General features: G+C 31.7%; 1 protein-coding gene across 2 annotated transcripts; it reads left to right on the top strand.

Moving 5' to 3' along the window:
* Positions 1-571: 571 nt before the first annotated feature.
* LOC124361933 (bifunctional methylenetetrahydrofolate dehydrogenase/cyclohydrolase, mitochondrial) lies at positions 572-24,122 on the top strand. 2 transcript variants are annotated; one of them, XR_006922407.1, is made up of 9 exons: positions 572-887; positions 7,401-7,585; positions 11,450-11,559; positions 12,200-12,365; positions 16,663-16,755; positions 21,036-21,143; positions 22,333-22,458; positions 22,623-23,313; positions 23,429-24,122. XR_006922407.1 is itself a non-coding variant. In XM_046816008.1 (8 exons), the coding sequence occupies exons 1-8, from the start codon at positions 781-783 to the stop codon at positions 22,790-22,792; spliced, it is 1,065 nt and encodes a 354-aa protein (XP_046671964.1). In that variant the 5' UTR covers positions 572-780; the 3' UTR covers positions 22,793-24,122. The 2 variants fall into 2 exon arrangements, 1 of the variants encoding a protein (XP_046671964.1); XM_046816008.1 differs by having other exon boundaries at positions 22,623-24,122.
* The last annotated feature ends 1,925 nt before the right edge of the window (positions 24,123-26,047 follow it).

Genomic DNA, 26,047 nt, shown 5'->3' with positions numbered 1-26,047 from the left:
CAACACATTGCTGTATACGTCTGATCGAATTGGCAATTGCAGTATAATGCAACTAATGAATGTATTCTTACTTTTTCAAAGAGGAAACCAGATGGACATACGAGATGGTTTTTTACAATGTATAAAGTAATTTTCTGTAGATAAAAATGGACCATTTAATGGGTTTAGTTAGTAACCCAATAATTTAATTTCAACATATTTTATTTCAAACTCCATAGCTAAATACAATGGGTACAAATGTGATTATAAACGCATATACCAGTAGCAATAAATAAGTGACAAGAACAAGTATGAAGTTAAATCAATTTAATACATTTGTAAGTTGCAACAGATAATCTTATTTATAAATAATAGTTTATATGTATTTATGAACCCTTCTCTACTGCTCTCTAAATATAACTCTATACAACTGAGTTGTTTTTGGTAGATAAATGACCGATTCATGTCTTCGTGAATGGTTAATCCACCGGTGAGTCCGGTAAGAGTCTGGTCTGTTCCAAGAATACACTCATTCCGTTTCTAATTATTGTTCCTATGTCCATAATTGTAGTCGTGGTCCGTGGACACTGCAAAGTGGACTGTGGAATGCGAACATTGTAAACTGAGTAGTGTAGTCTGCTCGGCACTCCCGGATGTGTGGCAGTATGTCAGTGAACTTGTTGGTGTGACTGAATACGAATACCGTTAAAACAATTTTAGTAATTTCTGAATAAAAAGTGTCGAGGATTGTATTTCTGAGCGTTGTACTTTATTGTATCTCAGTAACTAAAAGACTCTACAATGTCAATAGTTATTTCAAGATTTTCTATCGTGAAAAGTCTCTCTCCTGTCGCCAAGTTAGGGCACAATTTAAATAAGAAGAAATTCATACATACTTCATTTATAAGGTAATTGCAATAATGCATAGGAATACTTTTAGTGATGGTTAATTAAACACATTATTTTTACAACTAATGTAATATATCAAATTAAAATAGGATTTGGTAGGCTACGTGGACATAATTGTATTAGATTGTTTGATCAAAATACTTGTTTCTATGACAATATAATTTATGATATTGACCAAACAGATAATGTTATCAACAACATAAGGAGATTAGTTACACACTGTATATTATAAAGTTTTGTATTTATTAAAATATTATTTAACTGTAATGTCACATCTGAACAACCTGTTAATTTACAATTTATTTGTTTAAATTAAATTAAATTTTAATTTAATACAATTATGTTGTGTGCTTTAAATATTTTCATGCTGGGATGTAAGTTATTACTTACCGTACCTTTAAGTTTTATGTATTTTAAATTATGTAAAAGAATATTTTAATTACAGAGTTGCAGTCCCATATCGAGCCACCAGGACAATTTAATAGAACATTGAAAAACATATCTAGCACATCGATATAACAAAATAATACCAATCTTATATAAATAAATAACAAGATTTAAATATAAGGGATTATTCAGAATATATTTACTACTTGATTTTACTATTGAAAATGGCTGAAAACAGTGACATTATAAATTTATAGGAGGGAAGCCTCGTTATTTGGTGAGGGTCCATTAACTTAAACAAATTTGAGTAAAGCTGTAAGGAATTTGTATCCGGGAAAACAACAATTATTTAAATTTAGTTCATGCTGGTTTAATTTATTTTTTGTTAATATATATATTTTTTTTTTCAATGTAATTAAATAACTTCTTTTAATGTTTTTGTTTGATCGGATTTTGGTGGTTTGATTTGGAACTATTGCAAATTGCTGGAAAAACAATAATCATTGAATGCTTTAAAAATCATCTTTCTAAGAAGTCTTACCATCATCTGTTTCCAAAATTATGCCAACTACTTAAGGCATGTTATGAATTGCCTTAAATAAAATGTAAATAGATGCATTCATAATCAGGGACAGAGAATGGATATGCAGAGCTGTTTTTAATATCACGTAAAATCATCATTAATATTTAATATATCGAATAACAGAACTATAAATACTTGTGAATGGATAGCAATGTTATATTGATTTATTATAGAATAACACAAACTTATAACAAATATAATGGAACTATAACAACTTAAAAAAACCAGGAAGTGGTAGGGAACAATTTTTGCTATGCTTTTTAGAAACTCTCTTCTGGTTGATGGCGTGATTTCAAAGAGTGGTTAAAATTGTTGTTTCTAGATAACCATACTTCTCTTCTATACATACTGTTTTTTCAGCACCAATCCAATGTCTTGAAGACAGGATAACAAAAATACATTTTTTATCTTTTAAAGCTATTTAATTTAAAAGGATTTCGGACATTTGTCATGTTATATGTTCCAAAAAAGTATATTACTATGGTTCAAGGCACTCCACTATTAATTATTTAATTTTCTACATGGCTAATTTTTCTTCCTGTATAACGTCTTTTCATAGTTTGTGTGGAATAAGTAATTTTTACAATATGTTGCATAAGTACATGTAAAATTGTTGTTGAATCAAATACGCATGTACAGTAATACTGATACAACTTTAGCTCGAATTACAAAGTACCACTCCATATGTTTAATATTTCACAACTTAAATAAAATTACATTCTGATATTTTTTAATATAAATTTAAAGAGGTACTAAGGATCCTGGATACTATTGATGTTTTTTTAAATATTTAACCTATTTAGGCCTTTTTAGAAAAAAATTACAATTTTAGGTTTAATATAAAGTAATAAGATTACTATAAATTAACTACACAGCAAGCAATTGCTACATAAGGCGACTATATAAGGCCTTTTACAACATATTCTACTTACATTACGCAGGAGAATTCGTCAAAATATTCTTTATGTACAGAAACGAAGAGAACTGTAATAGCGTCAATACATTTGAAATAACAATTAACAATTTTCAAAGTTTGTAGTTTTCAAGTGTAAGTATCCCTCCATTGTTAGAATTCATCCAGTGAGTGCAATGGATAGTTTATAAGCCTTTTGTTTAGGGCAGTTTTCAGACTTTTTCCGCTTTTGCTTTAGTTCCTCTCTGGAAGTAGGTAGGTTTTGCATTTTCCGGCCTATATATGAGAGTTTCTTCCCATACAATGAACTGTGGTGGAGAGGCAGCTGGTATCTGGAAGGCGTGTCTAGTGTCATAGCTGTGTATGTCTGATCCTAGTTGCAGTACTTGGTCTACATGCAGTATCACCTCTTGGATATAAAGCGCAATTACTGTCATGATTTTTAGTTTTGGATATACGGTAATTCTGAGCAATTACTTCGTCAACCCCAAACTTTTTTCATATTTTACTACGATAATCTAGAGATGTATGTGAAATTAAAAAACCATAATTTAGGCCCCGGAAAGTTAACGTAAATGAAAAATAATACTGAAATGAGCAGAATTTTGATCCAAATGAACAATGTTTTTCTTAAATTTCGAGCTACAAATTAATTAGCTGTTATCTGGTTAAGACGAGTGCCTCCGGCCAAAGGTGCTGCCGAAGCCCGCGCTGATGGCAACGAAAGAAAAACATCCCTCGAGATAGTACCTATCAGTAAAATGTCAAATTCTAGAGGGCAAACTTTGGTGCGTTGCAAAACGCTGTGTGTTCGTAAAAAAAATGGTTTAACTTTTCCTGATCTTCACTTGAAACTGTGAAACTAAGTAACGTGTTCTCACACCCGTCACATAAAAAAGGATTATCTGAGGAACCACTAGCCATAACGGTACTGTCACAACTGGCCTTCCGCGTGTCTCCCGCAAGCCACTGTTATCGCGTGGACTTTGAACCTTCTTATCACTCGGCAACCTGTAGGACGGCCTTGCGGGGCTTGGATTATATGTTTCTTGCTTTCTGAGAACATCCTTATGACCGTAATAAAATATGAAAAAGTTTGGGGTTGACCAAGTAATTGCTCAGAATTACCGGATATACTTCTTTGCAGCTGTTCATGAAGCCAATGTCTGAAAGAATTCTAATGGCTCGCTTTTTTAGCAGTAGAGATGATTTCCTATTTCCTGTAAATGTTCCTCCCCAAGTGAGAAGGCCATAACAGAGGTGAGATTCGAAGAGTGGCTCATCTATGAGGAATGAAGATATGTGTTGAGATTACTTATAGAGTTAAAATTGAGAAAACACCTTTATAATATTCTCAGTCCATTATAATATTCTTAACTGTGTATCTAAACATCTAACATCTTTTTTCTATTGAAAATAATAATATATAAGGTGTTCCTTAATCAAAAAAACAAAGTGGACTGCCATATTGGAGAGGTGACATTTTTTTAAAGTGAGTTTCAAATACATATTTTAATATGTCTATAAAATCAAGGAAAGGTTTCCCATTTGAAGCTTGCTGTCAGATTTACATTTTCTAAGATCACATTGGTGGCCCATTTAATAAAGCCACCCTGTAAGTATATATTCAAAGAATATTTTGTTATGGGCTGTAATTTATACAAGAAGTGAGTTTAGAAAGCGTGGTTTGTTCTTAATGTATTGTATTAACATGCTCATTCCTTTCTCAATGGAGCGAATAAATTTACACAAACTCTCTAATCACTCTGTTCTTTTGTTTTTAGTCAGTATTCACAGAGTTAGTAGTTTCTCTCTAAAATCTTGTCGGTAGAATTTTAAACAAGTAGTAATTGTAAACTCAAATATGAAATCTGTTATTTGAGGGTATACTGTGTACAAAGGAGTCTGTGTATTGACATTTCCAAATGCTTAGTTTGTAACTCTGTTACATTGTAACAAGGTTATCAGCCTGTTCCTCATCAACTTGTGTTTGTGACGTCCAGACTACTGTTGGCGTTTATCGAGCCTAATATGTTTATATGCTTAGTTTGTAACTCTTTTACAGTGTAACAAGGTTATCAGCCTGTTCCTCATCAACTTGTGTTTGTGACGTCCAGACTACTGTTGGCGTTTATCGAGCCTAATATGTTTCCTTATTATTTATTTATCCTTATTGCTCAACTACCTGTCAAAAGTCAACATAATATCTTCAACAGATTAATCCTTTAGCTGCAGGCTTTTACTATGAATACCCACTGTTGATTTCTCGATGAGATTTACCAATGAAAATTTAGAGAACCGTTTATATGTTTAAGTCTTGATTATAGATGTATTGTTATGAAGTGTACAGAGTAGGACAGGGGGATTATAATGCAGATACATTCCAAACTGATGCAATAATCTCTCCAATATAATTAGTGATAGGCCTATAATAGTATTGATAAAATTTAACTCACTGAATCTCACTGCTTTCAAAGATTAAAAATATTGTAGAACAGAGATCCCAACATCGATATTTCCAAATTACTGCTAGAAGCAATATGTAAACAATATTAAATACTATTAATAACCCATTGAAGAATTTTCAAACAAAAAAGAAAGATCAGAAAAATGTGAAACGTTCACAGTAGTTACAAAAAATATAGGTATGAATATACTAAGGCTTTCATTGTAGAGGGATAACAAAGCATGAGTAATAGTATAATAAACGATTAAATGTGTGGTACACTATATCTATATACATAGAAAACAGTCAGGTTATTTACACCATTTATAACTCAAGAATGACTACACCAATTATAATGATATATGAATTGTTGGATTCGTCTCCGCTCAGAATAGCAGAACAAATATTAAAATATTGTAAAAATTCACAGAAATAAATCAGGTAAATAGAAAAATATTTTATGTAATAGTATAAATTGAAAGAGCCTGTTAAATGTAATCAACTGTTCTGTGTAAACTTTGTTTTATGATAGCACAACCATATTTTGTAATTAATTCAACCACTACTTTCGGTTTGTTTACATTTATAGTCTTGAAAGTAGCTTAAGAGTACTAAGTTGTCTTTTGACAGAAGTAGGATTCTCAGACCTGTGTATGTATATATATATACTTCCTTGACCAGCAAAACATGGCAAAATTATCTATGGCACAAAAAATAAGACTGGAGTAATTAATTATGATGGGCCCTCAACCGTTCTGCGGTGTTCCAAGGTCTGAATCCTCTAGGGTTGTCTCGAAATGGATTCGCGCGGAGCATGAGAGAAGGTGGAGGTTGCACCCGGGTTTGAGAGTGAGTAGAATGGTATTACAGTCACCTTTCTCCAGGGTGGCTTCGGACATTCTCTCATTAAACAGATCAATGTCTTCCAAGGTCATTGGTCTCATTACGGGGCATGGTCACCTGAGGAAGCATCTTCACAGAGTCGGCATCCTTCAGGAGGATCCGCTCTGTGGAAGGTGTAATGAGCAGGAGGAGACTGCTGAGCACCTGCTCTTTGATTGCCCTGCAATAGCAAGAGAGCGGTATGCCATCTTTGGTAGTCTGGACAGGGGTGGTGAATTTTCCCAGGAGGACTTGATAGGTTGTTTTCGGCGGTTTGTTGAACTACTGAAGTTGTAGACTGGTGGGCCTCATGGTGTGTTTCCGGGGTGCGCAAAAAGCCCTTGAGGCTTAAGTGCATGGCAGTAGGCCGCCCCAAGGGAAAAAAAATTACAATGGCCATAAATATACATTTTTGACATATTTTATTGATTTTAGCAACAAGGACAACTCAACATTGGCGTTGTAAATATAATTCACTCGAACTAGATGTGCTCATCCACGTTCTAAGCCTACGGAATTTCGTCCGAAGCCACGGGTAACTGCTTGTTAAACGTAACTGTTACACAACTTTAAATGCATGTCAAACTTCAGGTCACTGTAGGAGGCTTCATGTTTAACCCACAGTGGACAACATCCTAGCTCATAGATCGATTCCCAATGTATTATGTTTACCATTTTCAATATTGGTATAGAGGTAGTAGAGATGGAGTTTCATACTAAAGTTCAATCCTATAAGTTAAATGCTTTTTACATTAAGTGGTGAAGACTTCAATAAACGCTCAGTAAATTCAGCTTTGTAGTTGTTAATTTTTAAAATGTACATTTTACAAACAAATTTACTGTAACATTTTCTTGTTCTCAACTAGTCAACAGAACTGTACACAAGTAATCACAAACCTAGTTCACTGGCGTCTGTAAAACCATGCAAATAAATCAAAATTCTATTATTTCTTGACAAACAATAATGATTTTCATGTCACAGAATATATTCCTTCTGTTTTAAGGGTACTATCCTATGCATATGCCTGTTTGAATATATACAGCACGATTGTTTATTATGTAAAGTTGTAAATTACATATTATAGTCCTTTTTTCCTGTAATGAGCTGTGTTTCAAATTTCAAGGCACTAGGTCTCCGCAAAGTCAGTTTAAAATTGATAAAATATTTATATGTAAGAGACAGACAAGAAAGTGAGTGAACGTAAGAAATCATTAAATTAACTGACTTTAGTAGATAATAGGTTTTTTATTAGCTATATATGATTTAATTATTCCTAACCTAACGCATGTGTGTTTTGTAGAAACAAGGCCAAGCTAATAGATGGCCGAAATATTGCCAACACAATACTGTCGGAGCTAAAACAGGAGACGGACGAATGGGTGGCGCAGGGCAACCGTCGACCACAGTTGACTGCGATATTGGTGGGCGAAGACCCCGCCAGCACCACGTACGTCAAGAACAAGATGAAGGCTGCCAAGCAAGTTGGTCAGTAACACTACTGTATAGGCTGCTTAGAGATAAAACAACAATCATAGACTTTGGTCTATTTTATTTAGGACTGTATTCATAAAACCAATGTAAAATAAGAGTTTTATGAAGGAAACAGGATTTTTCCGGACATTTGCCATCATTTAGTGATAAAATCAGTAACACTACGTTTTGAGATCTGCAATCTGATCTCTTCTTCAGGTAAATAACTAACCTAACACATAATTACAAATTAAGTTAAGATAAACAAATCATACCAGAGCGTTGTGGCACGTGTAAGTCAGGAATCACAACCACCAAGTTGTGTGTCAACTTCAATAACTTTAAAACATGTACTTAATAAAAAACAAAACACAACAATAATTATTAAAAATGAACAACAGAATACAGGTCACGATAGGTCTGCTTTCACTGACCAACCACCTACGACTGAATTTTTTATATCACTGAACAATGACATATGTCCAGAAAAATTCTGTTTCCTTCACAATCCTTCCATTTTCAAAAACAAACTTCAAACAAAGAGTTTTACATATAGATAAGTGATAAATATGTGAATATTACTTAAATTCTCAGTTAATCAGATTTGTACTGATATTGTTTGGAAGCAGCAAAAGCATATATTAAAAATGAACAACAGAATACGGGTCACGATAGGTCTGCTTTCACTGACCAACCACTTACGACTGAATTTTTTATTCACTGAACAATGACATATGTCCAGAAAAATTCTGTTTCCTTCACAATCCTTCCATTTTCAAAAACAAACTTCAAACAAAGAGTTTTACATATAGATAAGTGATAAATATGTGAATATTTCTTAAATTCTCAGTTAATCGGATTTGTACTGATATTGTTTGGAAGCAGCAAAAGCATATAGCTGGGATTGTAATAGTTCATATTGAGGTTGCTAGGTGGCAGGCACCCCTTTACAAAAGGTACGTCATTATTTACTCAAAGAGATGAGTACAGTATTTTGTTTACCCTTACATGCAAAAAAAACTATATATATATATATATATATATATATATATATATATATATTTAAAATTAATACTTTGTTAATATTGCTTTTGCATGTCTATAAAATTCTACCAATTATACACATTGGGGTTAAATGTTAATAGTAGCTTTTATACTTAAAAATAATTATATTACAATTTAGTCTTTTTTATCAGTGATAATTTTTTCACAAATCTCTTTTTATAAAATAGGAGGAGAATAGTTCCAGTGTTAATTTTTAAGAATTCTTGTTTGTAACTACAAAATATACTATAACATAATACAGTTATTAGTAAAAACAAAAATAGTTTTTGCTTCCAAAACATACATTTAAAAAAAAATTTAAAAACGCCAGCATTATTTGAGAATGATTAACGATGAGACAAATAATTTAGCACATTACCTCACATTGTTTGATATCTAGTTATGGGCATTGTGTACTTGGAAGTACATTGAGATTAGGTGTTGAAGAATCTTTTAAACTCGTTTTATTTTACAAGTGTTGTGTATACAGTAGTTTATTAGTTTATAAATGAAGTGTGGAGGAATCTTATTTCACTAAGAATGTTCCGTTTTAACTTAAAGTAATAAACAGCTGTAATTAGATTGCTTTGAAGCTTGAAGATTGTTGATCTTACTGAAAACTGCATTTGCAATTTCGTTATGAGAACAAAGTAGTATTGCTATTAATATTACTGAGTATAAATAGCTTTAGGTTTGGAGAATTGTATGAAATAACTTATCACCAGTCATTCTGTTGCTGAGAAATCAACTTTATCAACTTCCTTATCTTTTGCTTATTCATGCAACATCCTATTCCGGTTGAATAAAATAATCATTGAAGTGCATCCCACATTGAATAAACAGAATTATAAGTGAAGAATTCTCAAGTTCTGAAATCAAATATAAATATTTCTTTCTTTTTACAATAATGGTAATTGAGTCATTGCAAAATAGTGATTTAATACTATACAGATTAAAAAATAAGACCCAAAGCATATTGTATCAAAAAGACTCAAAGCACATTTTAATTCAGTAATGATAAGGTTTGATTTTTGGATTTGCTTGAAGATTTAAACACTTTTTACATTGTTTATATTGATTTTTTTGTTTAATCCATTTGCGTTTAAAATTGTATGTTTGTGTTTTGGATTAATTTCTAATCTTTAACTAAAACTCATTACACTCAACAGTTAAATGGTAACAGTGTTGCCTTATATTGTACCGTCTCTTGGAGGAACTGATACCATTTTCAACCATATTTAAGGAAACCATTTCCATGTTTTATCCTAACATTACCCATCCTCATGAGCAATTGGCCTGTAAAATGATCTAATCAATTAGATCCCTGAAGTTATAATCTTCAGTGTGCCATGTGGAAGAGTAACTACGGCGCAAGCTCAGTGGTATTTATAAGAAATGGAATGGCCACAGACAGACTTTGAATCTATATTAACTCTAACTCAAAACCAAAGTCTGGTGCTTTAGACAATATCACTACTGCTCTTCACTGGATTTATTTCTGTGCGTTCAGCATTTTTTTGAAGTACGCATGTTGAGTGATTTAGAAACATGGAATCATTCCTAAAATCTTGTGAAATGTGATTGAAGGACAGTTTAAATTCAGTATTACAATAATATGAGTTAAAAGAACAATCCAAATAATGGGTTTGTAAAGAAGAATGCATATTATAAAAATAGAAAATGAACTTCTGTAGCCAAAAGGTTGTGAAAACTATTTTTTGGAATGGTTAATGATAATACAGTGTTAAAGTGTTAATGATACAATGCATCATTATTGGATTGTCTCAAAAGAATTAATGTAAAAAGTCCAAATATGACATAGAAAAGTAATTTTATATCACAAAAGGTACACCTGGTTAATTCTTGGGGGTCATAAAATTGAATTAAGTAGGATTCCAACTCTTGCAATACATCTCCTTAACACCTTCACTGAGATACTAATCATATACCGACTTTAGGACAGGCAGGATAGCAGTAATCTGCATCCACCGTAATCAATGTTTGTAGTTTTGGCTCCTTTACATTTCCACTTTCCCTCAAATAGTCTGGTCTGAAAGATATTTTTTCAAAGTATAACATTATTTTAATAGTTAATATCTGTTTTTTAGACACTGACCATTCTTATTATTTGAAAGGGATAACAAAAATTCGAGCATTACTGAACAACTTGTATATAATCCTAAACAAGAGACTATTTAAAATGGCAGGTTAATTCAGAAAAAATAGGTATTTTTCAGTTACAAACATTTCATACCACTACAAAAAAATATATGTATGTAGTAAAATAAATGTAGTATATACTACTATTATAGTATGTATGTGTGTGTATTTGTTGTTTGTATATATTTGTAAGGGGTTTTCAACACATTTTAATGGATTACACTAAATCTTCTCTTGAAAAAAAACCTAACAAAACAGGAAACTTTGAATTTTTGTTGAGAAAATATACTACAAGATAAAAGCTGCTTTGAAGACAAGGAAAACCAATTTATAATAATTGATAGTTTTGACACATTATATAAGTAGTTAATTAAAAGGAAAGTAAGGCTTCGATGTAAATATCATATATCTTTTTCTCTGAGTACAAGGATGCTATTGAAACTCTATGTAATTTGATTCATTCAATATAAAGTTACATTTTTTAATAGTGTTGCATACAATAAGAATTTTAAAATATGCTAATTATGTTTAATCGAAAGACAATGACTATAAAGAATGAAATCACCAGTTAAAGCTTAGAAATGCATCAAATGTTTATAAGTGCATGTAAATCTGAATTGTAAAAGAAATATTGAGTCTTAATTCCTCAAAAACAAAATTGTTGAATTCTTGCAGGAATCAAGACCAGAACAATCCACTGTTTGACAACAATCTCGGAGAAGGATCTACTACAGCACATTCATCTGTTGAACAATGACCCCGAGGTGGACGGTATCCTTGTTCAGGTTGGCTAGTGATATAGTATTCTTTTTGTAAATGCTATATTTCTGATAATGTGAATAAAAAATGTATAAATAACAATGACCGCCCAACCTTAACAAATACAAAGTTTTCCATCAATTTACTCTGAAAACAATGTTTCATATTTTGTCTATGTATATTTAGATTATAGGCTACCATGATGTATCAGGAGGTACGGTAGTTAATGAAACAGTTTTTTTCCAAAATACAAAAAAACCGTAATGAATAAATACAACAAATTTCAATACAATTCAACAAATTTTATTGTTTGATCAAGATCTTCAACTTTCAAAAGTCAATAAATCATTCAAAAGTCAATGGATTAATACAAGTGGATTAAAAAAGTTCCTTTCTTAAGTAAATAAATTTAATAAGAACAATGTTTTTGAGAATTGGGTCAAAATAACATATATTAGTGGATAATATTGTAAGCAAACATGTGAAATCTGTAATATTCCTCAGTATTAATGTAATATAATATCTAACACTTTAGTCCGAACATTTGAAAGACTATTAGTACGGAAATAGTCACAATTAGTATTGTGGTCTATTCTAATATTGAAAATACTTGTAAAACTATCCTCAAAAATAATTCTAAAAGGTGAACCTGGTGACTCCTGACAGTTGCCGATTCCGGACCACATCACCGAGCGAGCCATCTGCAACGCCGTCGCCCCGTCCAAGGATGTCGATGGTTTTAATATTGTCAACGTCGGTCGCTTTTGCTTGGACATGAAGACTCTGGTACCCTGCACTCCTCTCGGTGTCCAAGAACTCATCAAGCGTTCAGGTAAGAGTTTTTATGATGACAACATCATCATTAAACTTTACTAATAGGTCTAAGGCTTATTTTTGGTTTAATTTGTTATTTATGGGAATATGTAGCGAGGTAGAGTTAAACAAAATTTTATTTTTAACCAACCACACATCAAATTTCCACTTACCTCCATACCATACCACACAATCTTGCATGGACAGAAAGTTATTCAACCATCTAACAGAATTTATAAAGTCTCTACAAGGAAAGAAGTAGAAGACGTCCCTGACGAGTTAGCTAATAAGCAGCCCATTCTACTCCCTTGAGGAATTTTTGAACTGGAGAAGAAAAACCAACACAACTTAACTTTGTATCTAGACTTAAGTACATTTCTAAAAGAAGTTTTAATAAAGAGTATTGACTATTGACAAATAAAATAAAAATGGAGTGCTGATTGCCAAGTGGTCTGAGGCATCGGACTTTGGATCTTAGTTAGCGATAACGCATTTTTAAATCTTGTCTGTAACCATAGTACTTTTTATCAGTACCTTTGACCTTGTACTTTATCGACTCTCCCTGTTATTCTGTTTGATAAGATCCTCGAACAGACAAATGGCCCATGAGGACAGGCAGCATAAGTCTTAAAAGGGGATCGACCTCTCCTTAAAATAAAATATCAGTTTTGAGTTTTTAAATTTATGTTTTGAAATCGCGTGTTTAGAAAAATGTTTTTCTAAACAAATTACTCTTTAATTGCCAGATTTTTAACTGAGCTATGTCAGGATTTTTTAAGAGTTATGCAAAATAATGACTAGAATTATTTTGATGCTATGAAAAAATATTGTAAATGATTTATATATACATTTTGAGAAATGATGGAGGAGTTGAAGGGGTAGGGGTGGTATAAGATAAATAAATAGTATTTTTTTATTCACCCTTTTAGTATGCTCGAACACATAGGGGAAGGCATATGCCCTTAGAGTATCGAAGTATAGTATATTCTAACAATGAAATGGATGGAAACGCTAACGCTGTTGTCAATGTTTAAACATGGGCGTGGCAGTCAAGGGAGTGATATTCATCATATTACTCCTTATTATAATGCTAATACATGATAAATCCATGGCAAAATGTCCTTACCTAATTTTTATTTTTTTTACTGTAATAATTTGAAGAAAACTTGTGACTGATTACTTGCTGTGCCAGTTTACTTTAGGGAATGGAGTGTACTGTATATAATAATAATTGTAATATTATTTATATATATATATATATATATGCATTTTTTGTATGTTTTTGGATCTCACTATTTCGCTCAAATTTTGAATATAAAGTATGATGTATCAAATATATCTGTTTTTTACATTTTTTGTTGCTACAAATTCTAATTTTTTAAATTACAGCAAAGAAGAGAAAGTGGAATGATTGGAGTAAACTGTATTCATTCTTAGAGGAATAATAATTCTCTTCATAACATAACATATCCAAAACGACAAAAGTCATATTTTCAGCTGTTTCTATTTATGAACATTTTAAAAGATTTTTACTGCTTTATAGTTTGACAAAATATATGTTTTTATAACCATATAGATTGTATTTGTAATTTCTTTATGTATACTATATCTAAACTTAACCTTGGTATTAAATGGATTCTGTAATAAACAGTTCTTTAGTTTTTACAAAAGATTGAGTTTTGAATTTTAGATAAGACATCATTAATTTTTTTAATTCCTGTGATGCCCATCTAAAACCTTCATTGTTTTCAAGGTTGTAAGCTTTTATTGAAGATTAGCATTAAGTAAATATATAAGTACATGTTCGCTAGTAAAATGTTGTATAGTTTTATTATATATAACTTGCTAAGCAAAACAATGCTTCTGCCATTATGGACTTACTAACTGTCAGATATAGGGTTAATTGTATGTAGCCCCTCAAGTGTACATACTGAATTAAAAAAAAATCATTTAATTGTTAACCCTAGAACACTACCGTGCGTAAATTTTACGTATATGCGTCATGTTTATAGTCACACCTACTCTCCCCCCCAACCTTCCGGTTTAAGCTTTGGGCAGTGCTTCTACTGATCAATGGTCGTTCGTCCTCCGAAGTGTAAGGGTGTAGTTCTTTTTCTTATCTCAATATTGATTTTTATTTAAGCCGTGCGTCAGTTTTACGTAGCGGTAGTATTGCTTGATAAAAAATACGTATATTTTACATATAAGTGTGTATAATAAAATAAGTAACTAAACCTATTTTAGGTTGTTTTTTGGTAAATAAAAGTCTTGGAGTTAGTAGACAATTTGTAGGCTTTTTGGAAAGGATGAGTTTCTATGGCATTGTAGATATGTATATAAGGTTAGGAAAACACCATGTATCACACATGCATGCATTACACACCCGCACACACGCTTATACACACGCATCATCAACTTAAATAAGCAAATAGGCAAGAAAATACACAAACACAATACACAGGCATAAAAATAAACCTTTACATAACCTAGGTTACATAACCTAAAAAACAAAAATAAACATGCTACGTAAAATTTACGTATCGGTAGTAACAAAGGTATATCAAAACACGGTAGTGTTCTACGGTTAATAAAAGTCCAGATACAGTATAATGAAAACATAAAATATATTATCATAGTATTTCTGTATAATGTTAAACATTTTTAATTAATTATTTATATTTGAAAAAATATTACCAAGAACCAGTTTTATATATTCATTCTGAAAATGAACATTGTGCTTCATTCCTTTTTTCCTCATCATCTATAAAGCTAATGAGTAATAATTGCAACACTTGAATTGAAAACGTTTACAAGGCAATAATTTACAGACAAATCTCAGTTCTGCATTTGTCTTGAGTAAAAAAGTCTTGTGTGTTACCTTTTCATTAATATTTCTATAAATATTTGTACGAATTTGTCAAACAAACAATTCATTCTAGTCTTGGAAGGATTTCAGACTTTTCCTAATACGCAGTGTTACAGTTGTTTCATTTGACTAATGATGAATTGTTGATCAGTGAATTACCATACACTAGTGAATGTGGTAAACAGTGAGCAAGTGAGTATCCAAGGTTCTGGACTGAAAAGCTATTGCTATTTTTGTCTAACTGTTGTACATCATTATGTAACTAATTCTTAATTATGCTTTGCAAATCAACCCTTATAATAATACAAGTTCAGTACTTTTGAGCTTTTTCCATTGAAACAGTTGTTATTTTTATGCATTAATTGTAAGCATGCATAAAACCAACCATTCAAAGAGAATTATTTAAGCTAATCATAGCAGCCTTCCTTTTGCTTCTCCTACAACTAGCTACTATTTAGTGTATGTGTGATATAACAACTTTTTTCAAACACAAACCTAATTTTGAGAATGAATAATTTGTTTAGCTCAATAGTTTTTTTGTTAATTAATGAATATTGCTTTATAACATTTGCATTCTGTACTGCAATTAGTTGTGGTACAGTTAACCTGAAGAGGTTTATATGGCTGGCATCTAATGTAAAACTAACAGAACTTGAAATCCAAAAAGGTGTTTGCGTTAATAGTTGTGAGTCTTACTAGTTTTACAATAATTGTGTTCATGGGCGGATTACGGAGATCAATTTTAGGGTGCAAGTCAAATGAGTGAATGAATGTTTATTTGCCATAAAATAACCTTAAATGTAACTCAAATGAGGGGTTTCAGGGGCAAATTTCATCTTCAATTAGCCACCACATTGGATAGAATAACATTAGAGACGTCTAATTTGTGCCGACCACCCTTCTTCTTTTTAATACCTTTAAAATATCCCAAACTACCCTTTTCCAGGGAGAGGTTAATATTTTTCATACAAAGAAATTGCTTGGCTGGTAATATAAACATTTCCTGAAGTAAATCTCTATACCTCCATTTATAAAAATATTGAAACAGTTCAGTTCTGATTTGGCTTTTTGTATAAAAAATAATGAATGATGTTCCTTTTAATTTCGATATATGGTAGTATAAATACAAGCCTTGCACGTCAGAAACAAGAGAATAAGCTATATGTTTGTATTTTGATTAAATCAAGGTTAAAACACATTACTTTTATGTGGGTGAAATGAGTGTTTTTTTTACATTAACAAAATATTTCACGTAAATATTTCTTTAAATCTGCCACAGATAAATTGAAGTTTTTAGAGTATCATTATATAAATATTCCAAGGGGTGCAGCATTCTTCCCTTATATCTTCTCGAATCTACTCATAACAGTGTTACAAATATTACCTCTTCCATAGTCTAGGATAAGGTATGAAATTTATGAATGAATGTTTATTAGTTGAATCGTTTCAGGAATCTCAACATTTGGTAAAAATGCTGTGGTTTGTGGAAGATCGAAGAATGTGGGGATGCCGATAGCTATGCTGTTGCATGCGGATGGAGCAGGTCAGTGCTCAACGTCTAACTTTAGATTTTAGAAATATTCATAAGTTAATATTTTATTAAAGAGTATATAATTGAAAATATAAGTAATGCTGAATCTCTAAAAAATGTGAGTTTTATCATTTTTGTGTAAGTAGCTTGCTAATTATATTTGGCAAACCACATTCTTACAACATAGTTATTTTCAAGATAAAATGCTGTCAACACAAAATTGTGGGTACGCTTGCTAAAAATCTACAGTTAAAAGTATATTATTACTAAAACTTAATTCTCTTATCTGGATATTTTCTTACTCTGTGCTCAACAGCAGTTGCGGAAAAGGTTGAAATAAGAAGTGTTGTTAATATCAAGCTTACTCTATGCTTTCACACTATAAATGTAAACAAACTGAAAATAGTGGTTAAATTAATTAAACATATGGTTGTGCTGTCATAAAACAATGTTTACACAAAACAGTTAATTACATTTGACAGGCTCTTTCAATTAATATTTCACAACTTAATTGAGACAAATATGGGATTTTTTAATGCTTTCAAAAAAAGTAGGGTGTAACCCGGAGGGACTTTTGAAATAAGCATAGGCCTATATTCATACCAGGGCCCTAAGAAAGTCCATGTATAATTTCAGTACTATCGGTTGAATAGTTTACACGTTAAAAAGTAAAATAAACAAAAACACCTTCGCATTTTTTAATGTATAATTTTATACAGAATTACTAATATTTAAAAAGAAATATTAATAAAAAATTTGAAATTGATAATCTAAAAAATTTCAACAAATGCTTTGATTTTTGGCTTCTTTAACCTTTTTCATACATCTGTAGTTATTTCTGAACATGATAATTCACTGTAAACACATAAAATAAAAACGTAAACAAACGTCAATACTTTAGTCAGCTGGGTATGGTGTCAGTTGCGACTAAAAACAAGCATTGCTGATTATGGCTTTTCTTCCTGACTACACTGTCACTTTCAGGCATTTTAAAAATTGATTTAACAATGTACAAATTAGAAATAAATTTTGGATTGGTTGAGTAACTTTACAACCATCATAAAGCATGTATACAAGCCAGAAGTTGTAATTTGATGTGATGGTTTTGTTCTCATGAATATTTTTCAATAGTTCAGATAACTTTTGAGGACATAACCCTTTTAAATTGACTTCAAACCATATATTTCTTGTAGCATAAATACATCTCTTAGTGATATATTTTTATAATTAAGAAGTATAAAAAAAATTATTAAAATAATATCTAAATGTAAAATAATAAATATTTAATTATGACGTTTAAGTGGTAAATTGTTTTAAGAAATCATCACGATTACACAGAAATTAAATGATTAGGACTTTGAGATCCATTGCCATATACAATGGCTTAACACTATGGGAATTTCTTATCTCATTTGCAAGCTGTTAAGATAACAGCAATTAACTTTGTATTTCGCTTGAATTGCAGTTTTAAAGACATAAATGGACAGTTAAATGATAGGCAAGTGACGAGATTAACAGGCCAAGACTACAATGCTTGATTCAGTAATGCTTTCAATCTCAAAACATATTATTTATTTTGTAGTAACAATAATAACTACTTTTAATTCACTTACAACTAATTTGTACAAAAAATTAGCCAAAAAAGTTATTATGTTTAATAGTAATTAAACACAAATAGGAATGTTTTTTCTTTTTTTTTGTCCTTTTTAAAAATGTGAAAATTATTTTTTTATATAAAAGATAATTTTTTTTAATAAAATTAAAAGTTTTTTATTACTAGTCTTATTGATAAATAACCTTTTCAATATGTAACGTAATTTTCTGTGCGATGAACCTGTATTGGATCATGATTTGTAATGTTAGTGGGGTTTCAAAATTTATTGTTTGAGGGTCAGTAAACCCTATCGCTTGAGAGGCTAGTAAACAGTTATGTGTGTCTGTCTGTTCACACAATATCTGGAGAATGAACTAAACTATAGACTTGAAATGTTGCATAAAGCTTCATTTCTATATAAGCATGATGGTGCATGTCACTCCATGGCATTTTGCTCAGTGTTAGCAAACATTTTTACACTGGTTTTATAGGTAACCACGATGACATTGAGAAAGTCACAGAATTAATAAATTTGTAAACAAGTTGAGTACAGTTATATGACATTTTAACATGTGACATAGGAACAAATGTAGCCTAATGAAATGAACTATAGATTGTCTTTGCAGGAGACTTAGCACTGCCCTTATTTGCCATTAAAAGAATTGTAGCTGTGGGAACTGAGGAGGCAGTCAGAGCGACTTACTTTGCCTTGTTTGATAGCCACATGACCTATGGGATCGCTTTGTGGGGTGGATCGTCCTGCTTCAATTTGGAGAGAATCCTACTTATCCAGAAGAGGGCAATTAGAGCAATGGCTGGACTGGGATTCCGTGAAAGCTGTAGGGCTTTCCGTAAGTGGGAAATCCTAACCGTGGCATCAGCTTACATCTTGGCAACTATAATGGAAGCCTGCAATAGCAGCTCACCGATAAATTCATCTATCCACCAGCACCGAACCAGGAATGCGAACAATTTCAACCTTCTTTCTCATCGCACAGCGCTGTTTGCGAAGAAACCTTCCTACGCAGGTTCCAGATTCTTCAATCTCCTTCCGGATGAGCTGAAGAACTTAAGGGATTTCACCTTCAGACGACACCTGAGGAGGTGGTTTGTGCAGCGGCCATTGTAGTGAATGAGTTTCTCTCTTGGAAGGACAATGACCTAACTTTTGCTAGTCTAGTCTAACTCAACATGTATTTGAAATTTGAAGACTGTATTGACGCTTATCAAATCCTGATGATTGTGAATAAAAGATGTTCTCTCTCTCTCTCTCAAAATGAACTATAGACTTGAAAATTGTCATACAACCTCAGCGAGGCCTGTTATGCAACATGTGGTGTGGTGTACTTCTACCTTTGTTTTACAAATACGTACTATTTATTACATAAATCAATTGACAGCAGATTATTAAACACTAGCTTTTATATTAGTACAAAAAATTATTCGCCTTAATTCAATAAACTAGACAATATCCAAAATGTAAAATTACAATACTGTTAAGACAGCCTCAGAAGAGTGGCTTTTGTGATGAAAATGTTAACTAAATTTTACTATAGCCACTAGCGAGAAAGTGGACATCATATAACCCTAATATTGTTATGTATAGTAGGTGTACTGTTATAACATGCTTGAGGGAGAAAAAATGCATTTTGGCAGAGAAAGATTAATAATAGTTGTTGTAGTATGATGTAAAAATTGTTCTATCCATTGTTTGTCGAGGTGCAATCTTAGTTATTAAAAAATGTTACAAAATTAATTAATTTGTACTTATAATAGTAATGAGTTAAACTGAAAAGTCTAAAATTTAAAATGAAATCTCAACCACCGACTCTGGTGCACAGGTAGATATTCCTAACTCTAAACTCTCATGGTAACATTTGAATAAGTAGTGTCCTTGGACATCCTTACCTAGGAGGGGATTCTAACACAAGCTATCCTTGAAACTCATGGTGACATTTTAAATGATACATTCATGAAGCTGGTAATATCATGGACATCCTTACCTAGGAGGGGATTCTAACACAAGCTATCCTTGAAACTCATGGTGACATTTTAAATGATACATTCACGAAGCTGATAATATCATGGACATCCTTACCTAGGAGGGGATTCTAACACAAGCTATCCTTGAAACTCATCAAAATGATACATTCATGAAGCTGATAATATCATGGACATCCTTACCTAGGTGGGGATTCTAACACAAGCTATCCTTGAAACTCATGGGTAAATGATACATTCACGATGCTACATGGACATCCTTACCTAGGGGATTCTAACACAAGCTATCCTTGAAACTCATGGTGACATTTTAAATGATACATTCACGAAGCTGATAATATCATGGACATCCTTACCTAGGAGGGGATTCTAACACAAGCTATCCTTGAAACTCATGGTGACATTTTAAATGATACATTCACGATGAATAATATCATGGACATCCTTACCTAGGAGGGGGTTCTAACACAAGCTATCCTTGAAACTCTCATGGTGATATTTTGAATAATACAGTCATAAAACTGGTAGTGCCATGAAAATATTGACTAAAAAATGTTGGAACGTTATTATCTGAAAATAACATCCACATCTGTTGATTTGCTCACTGATTCATTTAAGTCAATTCCTCTCCCTGCAGATTTAGTTGTATTGACTTTTGGGTTATGCTGACAAAATTGGAAGTATGGGAATATTTCAGGTGAGACGGCAGCAATGGATGCCACAACCACGATATGTCACCGGCACACGCCACCTGAACAGCTTGCAATCTTCACCAGAACAGCTGACATCATCGTGTCTGCCGCAGGTCAGTTCAGCTTTAACTTTATCTGTGCATGAATTGAATTGATTTATTCTGTTTTACTAATACGAACTCATTAGGTAACCTAGTTCTTAGACTGAGCGAATTATATTAAAATTGAGTTTTCCGGTTCACACCACAAGGAAAGATTGTCAGTGTAATTTAAATCACAACTTAATTAATTAATTTATAATTATAATTTAAATAACTTAATTAAGTTTTCTTTAATTGTAAGACTTCCTAATTCATCAGAGTTATCTTTCTCTCTGACATGCATACACTTTCTCTACCTTCACGTTTTGATTGTACTGATATGGCTTATTTACTATCGAATATTTGAAACTTAAGAGACCGTCATGTGTCAACACAATTGAAAATTGCATTGTGATTTTAGTTGTGTAAACAATGTTTCCATGCAGTTTTAAGTGGAAAACTTAGAGGATAGATTGGGGTAACGAAAAATTGCTGTTTGAAGTTTAAACTATAAATACAAGTCTGATTGGTCAAGCCAAATGGGACCATGACTACCTCAGATACAGAAAAACTCAGAGAATATGGAAATTGCATTAAAATATCTAAATTTACAGATGAACTCAATAATGATTAATAAAAATGATGTATTTACAAAATAATTACGTGACTACCCAGCTGCAACCAATAGGCCTGTTCTAAAAACCTGTACTCTTACGAGTTTTGATGGAACTAATAGCGGTGAGTACAACCATGGAAACAGTGCATTGTGGTAATGCAGTGTACTGTGCCCCCATACGTAGAAACGACCTGGTACTTCGACATAGTTTTATATGCTTCCTAAAAAAATGTGAATGAAAAAAAAGTCCTTAGATAACCCGGCAGCTTTAATAATCAGACTTCTGGTCAATTATTGTAAAAGTTAATTAAGGCTTCTTAATTATAATAGTTTTTATAGTATTATACAATGAGCTGTAGAATGAAATACTTTAACAATGTGTTAATCTTTACACTCTTGTTCTAGAACAGAACTATTTAATGAAAGAAAAGACATGTTCTATTGTGTTCAGTTTCATATGTGACAATTTATTGTTCTGAGCTTATAATAAAACCTAACCATTCTGCTGTGATATTAATTATGTTTGTCTAAAATTGTTAAAAGAAGCATTGTAGATTATTTATAGCCTTAATATGATTTATGGATTTTCATTTTTGTTCTGGACAGGAGTTCCTAATCTGATAAGGGCAGACATGGTGAAGCCAGGAGCCTGTGTGATCGACGTTGGAATCACTAGAACTATCGACAAGACGACGGGCACATCTCAACTCGTCGGTGATGTTGATTTTGAAGGTAATAATTTCATAAACAAAAGAATTTCTGATCGACAGAAATTCCTCTCCTTGGCAATACTGGGTAATTTATTTTTTACTCTAAAGATTTTAACTTCTCATGTGGTTTTTAGAACGTTATTTTGTACTCAAACAACAAATCTAGACGATCGTGTGTATGTGCAGGAGTTAGCGAGGTGGCAGGTCACATCACGCCTGTGCCGGGCGGTGTTGGGCCTATGACAGTGGCGATGCTGATGCGTAACACTCTCCTGGCAGCCAAACATGCGGTCATCTACAACATCCTCGACCCTCGTGCAGTCATACACAAGGAAGCCAGTCAGCTGAGACCTTGATAAGCCTCCAAAGCGTCTGCTCCATGGTGCTGCTACGCCTGCAGAGAGCAGTGCGACGGGTCTCCTCTGCAGAGCTTTGTGTCTTGCATTCGCTGGAAATTCTGTTTGCTACTTTAAAATTCTATTTGGTGCCTTGAGGCAAACTCTCATCACTGCTGCTGCACGGTTTTGTCATGGGCATTGTTTGCTTCAAAAAATCTAAGTAGCATACTATTCTTATTTCCATTACACATGGTGTAAGTACTTAAATTGTTTAACGTACTTACTTAAATTTATTGAAACTTCAACTAATCAAATTTATGACGTAAAACACTACGGTTTTGTGCTAATAGTGACTGTTTACTTCCTTAAAGTCGAATATAGATCTTAAATGGTATGGGGCAAGCATGGCCAATTGTTATCTGAAATTAAATTTAAGCAACACTAAAAAATGGCAGCCACTTATTTGTGGTGTAAACTGACGATGAAACCTTTGGTTTTAAATGGTTTTGTCCAAAAAATTAAGATGATATTGAAAAAGTGTTGTTTTACTAACTACTAGTTTAAAATGTTTCCAATTGCTTTAAGAGTCTTTAAAGCCACTTAAAAGTTTCACGTGTTGGATTCTAGACAAGCCACATAAGTTTTTACATGAAGTTTATTACAAACCTGATAGTAAAATGAATTTAAGATAGAAAATCTTTGTGTGTTAGAGAGAGAGTGAGCTAACTAAAAATTAAAATGTCTACAATCTTAAGGGCTACAAAAAGTACTGTTTAAAAGTGAAGAACACTATTCAATTGTGTGTTTTTAGAAAATTATGATTATTGTAGCACAACTTTTATTATTTTCAATGTCCATATTTAATGTTTTAATAATTATTTTTATAAACCATATGTACTTCTCTTCCAGTGAAATATCATATGTACCAAATTAATATTATATTTTAGTATTCAAAAAAATAAAATGTTTGGGGAGTATCCCAATTAAATTTTTCTATGTAATTGGCTTCTTTAAAATGTGATATGCCACTAGATCTACGCTGAGATTATATTTTCCACCAACTAACCCCTGAGAAGTTTCTCTGAGAAGGTGAAGTCACAATTAGCATAATAGCAGTTTTTAATGTTTTTATTAATATTATTAACTCTGCCACATGTATTCTACATGTAGTACAGATACAACGGTGAAATTTTAATTAACGTTTTAAACAAGAAAACCGCTAAGATCATGTTCAATATATTATTATTAAAGTGATAACTATAAAGACATAGAAGTATAAAACTGCTAAGGAATGCATAGATTGTCTCAATAACCTTTGTCTCCTCTCACCTACAGTGCTGAACCATTTTTTAAAAATACCTATTCAAACAATAAGTTACTTCAGCTAGATGAATTTTCAAAGTAGCTGATGGTATTATGTTCAGTTTTAGAAAATACTTTTCCAGCTTAAAGCTTAGTGTTTATTGACGATGAATAATTTAAAAGAACAACAGAATTAATTTAATTGAGTGTTTAGTTTTTTAGTTTATCACTGCAGGTCCCTGGATTTGAATCCCAGTTCAGCCATTGCATTTTTGCAAAATAATGCATAATCATCTGAGTCTAGCCCCCGGTTCCAGACTCTAGCTTCGGGTTTAACCCATAAATATATTGGGTGTTACAAAAAGCTGAAACTTGTAATTTTAAAAACTGGTATCTATTCTTTTATTTCATGGGTGAAACTAAAAACGAAAAGTTAAGCTTGCTTAAAGAAAACAAACTTAGAACCAAATAAGCATAGCGAATTCCGGAGTCATAGCAGATAAACTGTGTGTCAGACCAATAAAAAAACCACCACAAAAAATTAAACAAAAACCATTACAACTACATTTGATAATATTCAAACACTTATAGTACACAATATACTGGTTACTGCAGGCAGGCCAAAGTAATATTATTGCTGGATTCAATAAATTTAATGTTAGTCACTGTTTATGTTTCTGGTTATGTAATTTTCCTGTTATTCCATTAGTAATAATGTATAAATAACAGTATGTTAAATAGGGTACGTTGAATTTGGCTCGAAATAAGAACATAAAAGCAAACAGAGAGCATTCTTTTAGCACATTTCCGTAGCACCTACCAAGCTCTGGGTGTGTTGTTAGTCTTAAGCTTATAATAGAAATGGACTCATAACAATGTTGAATTGATATTAGAGTTTTTTGAAAATATAGATTTATTTTGATCTTTATCATGACATATTTTACAGTATTTCAAAATTGTATCATCCAAGCAATCAAATGGACAGTGACAATGGGAAACCAAAAACTCACAGTTAACACTGCTAGTAAACCTTAATATCCTATTTAAGAAATGTAAAGCTTGTTACAACAGATTGAAAATCAATGTAATTTCATTAGAATAGTAATTAATTCTTCAACATTAATAGGATACAATTATTTTTTAAATGCTACTTTAATTTCACATGCAAAAGAAGTTTGCATATCAATGTTTGTTATTGATATACTGGACTGAGAAATCCTATTTACTCACCATTTGATGAAAATTAGATTTTTTCAATACAACATAACTTGAGATGATACACAACAATACATCTTCTTGGATCGACTTTGATTGAAAATTGTAATTTTACACAAACACAGTGATGTTTGTATTTTAAGTAAATGTAAATGTTTTTAATTACTTGAAATTATAATAATCCTAAAAAAGTCATAATTTGTACTATTATATTTGAACGCTCACATGACGAGGATATTGCTTTTGATTGTATTTTTTCATCTATAAAATTTACTTTTTGTAAAATACTAGTTTTGACACATCAATTAATATATTATGATATTCTTTTCATTGTTTTGGAATCCAAATTATTGATAAAAATAGGAAAAAATGTTATTAGTATTTTCAGTTCATAATTTTTAAATTTAAAATATTCCAAAAAAGTATTAGAAATTGGCATACTTCCAGATGTTACATTAATTTCTCATTTAATTTTTATGACTTCCTACAGCTACATATTTACAAACCAAAAAAGTAATTAAAAATTGTTAATTAATAAACTACTTACAACCCTTTGCACAATAAAGTAAAAACTTCCTGGCATTTGAGGGATGTAACTTGTAAAATTCCTTAGTACAAGGAATTTGAACAATAAATATATGACCACTGTATTATATAACATATCCAATAACAGCATGCTATACTATTCTTTATTTTAAAAGTACAATTACTTAGTAACTGCCATTTATTACTGTGTGATGTAACAATAAAATCCTG

Source organism: Homalodisca vitripennis, chromosome 5, assembly GCF_021130785.1.
Source record: "Homalodisca vitripennis isolate AUS2020 chromosome 5, UT_GWSS_2.1, whole genome shotgun sequence".
Lineage (NCBI taxonomy): Eukaryota > Metazoa > Arthropoda > Insecta > Hemiptera > Cicadellidae > Homalodisca > Homalodisca vitripennis.
Note: the sequence above shows the minus strand (reverse complement) of the source record. Positions and strands in the feature narration are given on the sequence as shown.